Genomic DNA, 7,014 nt, shown 5'->3' with positions numbered 1-7,014 from the left:
TATTTGGAAACATAGTGCGCTAGGACATAGACCCGAGGCCCTGAGAGACATAGTGCGTAGGATATAGATTCAAGTTCCTGGGAGACATAGGACCCTAGGGTGTAGATTCAAGGTCCTGGGAGGCATAGCACCCTTGGATGTAGATTCAAGGTACTGGGAGACATAGTGCACTAGGATATAGAGTTAAGGCCCTCAGTGACATCGTACGCTAGGGTATAGATTCCAGGCCCTGGAAGACATAGTGTTCTAAGATATAGAGTCAAGCCCCTGGGAGATGTAGTGCCCAAGGATATAGATTCAAGACCCTGGGAGAGATACTGCTCTAGAATATAGGTTCAAAGCCCTGGGAGACATAGTCCACCAGGATATAGACCCAAGGCCCTGAGAGACATAGTGCTCCAGGATATAGATTCAAGGTCCTGGGAGACATAGCACCCTAGGATGTAGATTCAAGGTACTGGGAGACATAGTGGACTAGGATATAGAGTCAAGGCCCTCAGTGACATTGTACGCTAGGGTATCAATTCCAGGCCCTGGAAGACATAGTGCTCTAAGATATAGAGTCAAGTCCCTGGGAGATGTAGTGCCCAAGGATATAGATTCAAGGCCCTGGGAGAGATGGTCCTCTAGAATATAGGTTCAAAGCTGTGGGAGACATAGTCCAGCAGGTTACAGACCCAAGGCCCTGAGAGGCATAGTGCTCCTGGATATAGACTCAAGGTCCTGGGAGACATAGCACCCTAAGGTGTAGATTCAAGGTCCTGGGAGACTAGGATATAGAGTCAAGGCCCTGGAAGATATAGTGCTCTAGGATATAGATTCAAGGTTCTGGGAGACATAGCACCCTAGGGTGTAGATTCAAGGTACTGGGAGACATAGTGCACTAGAATATAGAGTCAAGGTACTGGGAGACATAGTGCACTGGGATATAGAGTCAAGGTACTGGGAGACATAGTGCACTGGGATATAGAGTCAAAGCCCTAGGAGATATAGTGCTCTAGGATTTAGATTCAAGGTTCTGGGAGACATAGCACCCTAGGGTGTAGATTCAAGGTACTGGGAGACATAGTGGACTAGGATATAGAGTCAAGGCCCTGGGATATATAGTGCTCTAGGATATAGATTCAAGGTCCTGGGAAACATAGCACCCTAGGTTGTAGATTCAAGGTCCTGGGAGACATAGCATTCTAGGGTGTAGATTCAAGGTCCTGGGAGACATAGCACCCTAGGTTGTAGATTCAAGGTACTGGGAGACATAGTGGACTAGGATATAGAGTCAAGGTCCTGGGAGACATAGTACACTAGGGTGTAGATTCAAGGTCCTGGGAGACATAGCACCCTAGGTTGTAGATTCAAGGTACTGGGAGACATAGTGGACTAGGATATAGAGTCAAGGTCCTGGGAGACATAGTACACTAGGGTGTAGATTCAAGGTCCTGAGAGACATAGCACCCTAGGGTGTAGATTCAAGGTACTGGGAGACATAGCACACTAGGGTGTAGATTCAAGGTCCTGGGAAACATAGTGCACTAGAATATAGATTCAAGGTATTGGGATACATAGTGCACTAGGATATAAAGTCAAGGCCCTGGGAGATATAGTGCTGTAGGATTTAGATTCAAGGCCCTGGGAGACATAGTAGAGGAGCAAGGCTGCTATTTTTTTTTTACTTGCAGAAAAAGCCTGCATTGCAAAAACAAGAATTCTCTACTTCATATATATATATATATATATATATATATATATATATATATAATATATATATATACACACACACATATTCCATCTGGTGCCAGAAATAATTCTCTCCTTTATTCCCTCTGGTTGGTCTTGCAGGAAATGGGTTGTAATTGATCTCGGAGTTCTTGGAACGGCTTTTCTTCTGCTTTGGCTTCGTCGTCGTCTCACAGAATGTCAGGCTCAAGTTCTGTTAGGTCAACCCCGGCGCCATAAATACTGGATGCACATTAGGGGTAATATATTGGATTATTCCACCGGCTGCCGACCGGGTGGAAAAAACACAAGATTTAATTCCCCCAAGGCGAAGCGGGCGAGGAAAATCACTTCCCTTTGGAGGGTTTTCTTTCCCTCTTTCAAGTCATTTTCATCAAGTCGCTGGCAGAGAGAATATATATATATATATATATATATATATATATATATATATATATGTATATGTGCTCAATACTTTGTTCTTAGATCCTCAAAACGTCACCTATTTTTCAGGGTTATCAATTATACCTGCTTCTTATGTTGGGCCTCACTTAGAACAATGGTCAATATTACTACTAATAGTAGGAGGAGGAGGAGGAGGAGTAATATAATACAAGTGAAACCATGAGTCAATAGTGTGATGGAGCATCAGAAAAGGCCAATGCGATTCTAGGCTGCATCCATAGGAGCTTGGATGGAGAGGAGTCATAGGATCACTATTCTTCTTAGAAATTGATGATGGATGGGAAAAGGAAGAAAAGAAGGAAGGAATGGATGGATGGATGGATGGATGGATGGATGGACGGATGGATGGATGGAAGAAGGAAGGAAGACTGGATGGATGGATGGATGGATGGATGGATGAAGGAAGGAATGGATGGATGGATGGATGGATGGATGGATGAAGGAAGGAAGGGATGGATGGATGGATGGATGGATGGATGGAAGAAGGAAGAAAGACTGGATGGATGGAGGGATGGATGGACCGATGTATGGATGGAGGGAGGGAGGGAGGGAGGGAGGGAGGCTGGATGGATGGATGGAGGAAGGAAGTAAGACTGGATGGGTGGGTGGATGGATGGAAGAAGGAAGGAAGACTGGATGGATGGATGAATGGATGAAGGAAAGAATGGATGGATGTATAGACCGATGGATGGATGGAGGGATGGAGGGATGGATGGATGGATGGATGGATGGATGGAAGAAGGAAGAAAGACTGGATGGATGGATGGAGGGATGGATGGACCGATGGATGGAGGGAGGGAGGGAGGGAGGGAGGGAGGCTGGATGGATGGATGGATGGATGGAGGAAGGAATGGATGGATGGATGAACCAATGGATGGATGGATGGATGGATGGACGGACGGATGGAAGAAGGAAGTAAGACTGGATGGGTGGGTGGATGGATGGAAGAAGGAAGGAAGACTGGATGGATGGATGAAGGAAGGAATGGATGGATGGATGGATAGACCGATGGATGGATGGATGGATGGAAGGATGAATGGATGAAGGAATGGATGAAGGAATGGATGGATGGACGGACGGACGGACGGATGGAAAAAGGAAGAAAGACTGGATGGATGGATGGAGGGATGGATGGACCGATGGATGGATGGATGGATGGATGGAGGGAGGGAGGGAGGGAGGGAGGAAGGCTGGCGGATGGATGGATGGATGGATGGAGGAAGGAATGGATGGATGGATGGATGGATGGGTGGATGGACGGACGGATGGAAGAAGGAAGTAAGACTGGATGGATGGACGGAAGAAGGAAGGAAGACTGGATGGATGGATGGATGGATGGATGGATGGATGGAGGAAGGAATGGATGGATGGATGGATGGATGGATGGACCGATGGATGGATGGAAGGATGGATGGAAGAAGGAATGGATGGATGGATGGATGGATGGATGGATGGAAGAAGGAATGGATGGATGGATGGATGGATGGATGGATGGATGGAAGAAGGAATGGATGGATGGATGGATGGATGGATGGATGGAAGAAGGAATGGATGGATGGATGGATGGATGGATGGATGGATGGAAGAAGGAATGGATGGATGGATGGAGGAAGGGATGGATGGATGGACCAATGGATGGATGGAGGAAGGGAGGGAGGGAGGGAGGGAGGGAGGGAGGGAGAAGGAAGGAAGGCTGGATGGATGGATGGATTGATGGATGGATGGATGGATGGATAGATGAATGGATGGATGAATGGATGGAGGAAGGAAGGAATGGATGGATGAACCAATGGATGGATGGATGGATGGATGGATGGATGGAAGAAGGAATGGATGGATGGATGGATGGATGGATGGATGGGAGAAGGAAGGAAGACTGGATGGATGGATGAAGGTATGGATGGATGGACCGATGGATGGATGAAAGGAAGGAATAATAATAATAATATACTGTATTATAATTATTATTATGTTATTATATTATATTTATTATATTATATTTATTTTGTATCAAAAGCAATGCTTAAATTAGTATAAAACTGATAAAAATAGAAGGCGCACAGGCGGCTAGATATCTTTTGACCAAAAAATGGACAACAGCAATGGCATTGTCTGTAGTCTCCAACAATTCCTCCTCTGTACATGAGGCAGGACACAATGGACAAGCATACAGATGCAGAGTTGTCTGTTCCGCTCCACAGTTCCACAAGGTTTGGGATTCTTTTAGGAAATGTAATATATAGTAATATAGTATATTATATATTTTTAAGGAACGTGAGAAGTTTTCATGTAGATCAGAGGCCTAAGGAAAGCACGGAGCCAGAAAGAAAAGTTTGCAAGACTTTGAAGCAGATAGTGGAGAGAGCCGAGTTTGAATCCACTTCTGGGCCCTTGACTCTATATTCTAAGGCACTATGTCTCCCAGGACCTCGAATCTATACCTGAATGCACTATGTCCCCCAGGGTTTGAATCCACAACCTAGGGCACTACATCTCCCAGCACCTTGATTCTATATCCTAGAGCACTATGTCTCCCAGGGCCTTGGATCTATATCCGAGGGCACTATGACTCCCAGGGCCTCAAATCTATATCCTAGGGCACTATGTCTCCCAGGGCCTTGAATCTTTATCCTAAAGCACTGTGACCCCCAAGGCCTTGATTCTATATCCTAGAGTACTACATCTCCCAGGGCCTTGGATCTGTATCCTATAGCACTATGTCTCCCAGGGTCTTGGATCTGTATCCTATAGCACTATGTCTCCCAGGGCTTCAAATCTATATCCTAGGGCACTATGCTGCCCAGGGCCTTGGATCTGTATCCTAGAGCACTATGTCTCCCAGGGCCTTGGATCTATATCCGAGGGCACTATGACTCCCAGGGCCTCAAATCTATATCCTAGGGCACTACATCTCCCAGGGCCTTGATTCTATATCCTAGGGCACTATGTCTCCCAGGGCTTTGAATCTTTATCCTAAAGCACTGTGACTCCCAGGGCGTTGATTCTATATCTGAAGGCACTATGACTCCCAGGGCCTCAAATCTGTATCCTAGAGCACTATGTCTCCCAGGGCCTTGGATCTGTATCCTAGAGCACTGCGAATCCCAGTTTCTTGGATCTATATATACAATGGGATACTGGGAGTGGTAGTTCCACAAGGTGTCTCTACCTCTCCGCCTACGAGCACCAATGCAAACTACATAGCCTAAGAGCCAAGAGTCTTCCTATTTGGGTCCAAGGACTCTGCCCATGCTCAGTGGCAAGCTGCGATCTGCAAGGCTGATTGTCCGAGGAAGACGGGACTCATAGTCCAACTAGCCAGAGTTATAGGGAAACAAGGTTCTTTTGAAAATTATGTGTTTTTGCCTCTTGTGGAATTGGTGCAACCCATATATCCTTTTTGAACGCTCCTTCTGCAAGGAGTAAATTCTAGTTTGGAAAGAAAGGATCAACAGCGACATCTGTGGGCTGCTCTGGGAACTCACACTTCTCAACCTTCCTATTGCCGCAACCCTCGTGTTGTGGTGATCCCCAACCATAATATTATTTTGACCTTGAGTTTGGGAGTTGTAGTTCACCAACATCCAGAGAGCACTGTGGACTTACACAATGATGGATCTGGACCAAACTTGGCATGAATATTCAATATGCCCAAATACGAACACAGATGGAGTTTGGGAGAAAATAGACTATAACATTTGGGAGTTGTAGTTGCTGGGATTTATAGTTCACCTACAATCAAAGAGCATTCTGAACCCCACCAACGATGGGATTGAACCAAACTTGGCACATAGAACTCCCATGACCAATAGAAAATACTGGAAGGGTTTGGTGGGTATTGACCTTGAGTTTGGGAGTTGTAGTTCACCTACATCCAGAGAGCACTGTGGACTTAAACAATGATGGATCTGGACCCAACTTGGAACGAATACTCAATATGCCCAAATGTGAACACTGGTGGATTTGGGAGAAAATAGGCCTTGACACTTGGGATTTATAGTTCACCTACAATCAAAGAGCATTCTGGACTCCACCAACGATGAAACTGAACCAGACTTGGCTCACAGAACTCCCATGACCAACTGAAAATACTGGAAGGGTTTGGTGGGCATTGAGAGGTGTAGTTCACCTACATCCAGAGATCACTGTGGACCCAAACAGTGATGGATCTGGACCAAACTTGGCACGAATACTCAATATGCCCAAAATGTGAACACTGGTAGTGTTTGTGGAAAATAGACTATAACATTTGGGAGTTGTAGTTGCTGGGATTTATAGTTCACCTACAATCAAAGAGCATTCTGAACTCCACCAACAATAGAATTGGACCAAACTTCCCACACAGAACCTCCATGACCAACAGAAAATACTGTGCTTTCTGATGGTCCTTGGCGACCCCTCTGACACGCCATCGCGACCCCTCCAGGGGTCCCGACCCCCAGGTTGAGAAATGACCGCAATGTCTCCTGAACCTTTTCCTCTGTTGGAGCGTGCAAGGAATCAGTGTGTGTGTGTGTGAAATAAGATGAACGAAGCTGATTACTCGGGCAGTGTTCAGGGAGCAGGCTGAGCCTGGGACTTTTGGATACTGTTACATTTTTGTTCAGGCTTCAGCTATGCAATCAATCCATACCTACCATCTAATCATCATCATCATCATCATCATCATCTATGTATATAATAAAAGTCAGTGTTTGTATGCGGAGGGAGGACGGTGTATGTGGCAGCTTTCTGATTGGCTCCCACTTTCACAGGTCACTATGACCAGCATGGGTGACGGACCTGGATCAAACTTGGCACACATAACCCCCATGACCTCCTTTACATCCTAGTGAA

General features: G+C 45.9%; 1 protein-coding gene across 1 annotated transcript; it reads right to left on the bottom strand.

Moving 5' to 3' along the window:
• Nucleotides 1–2,554: 2,554 nt before the first annotated feature.
• On the bottom strand, nt 2,555–3,753 carry LOC137097788 (guanine nucleotide exchange factor subunit RIC1-like; the record flags this gene model as incomplete). Its single annotated transcript, XM_067472922.1, has 2 exons — nt 2,555–3,024; nt 3,495–3,753. Coding segments are annotated over 2 exons (729 nt in total), but the record flags the coding sequence as incomplete, so codon positions are not given.
• Nucleotides 3,754–7,014: the final 3,261 nt, after the last annotated feature.

Source organism: Anolis sagrei, chromosome 13, assembly GCF_037176765.1.
Source record: "Anolis sagrei isolate rAnoSag1 chromosome 13, rAnoSag1.mat, whole genome shotgun sequence".
Taxonomy (NCBI): domain Eukaryota; kingdom Metazoa; phylum Chordata; class Lepidosauria; order Squamata; family Dactyloidae; genus Anolis; species Anolis sagrei.
Note: the sequence above shows the minus strand (reverse complement) of the source record. Positions and strands in the feature narration are given on the sequence as shown.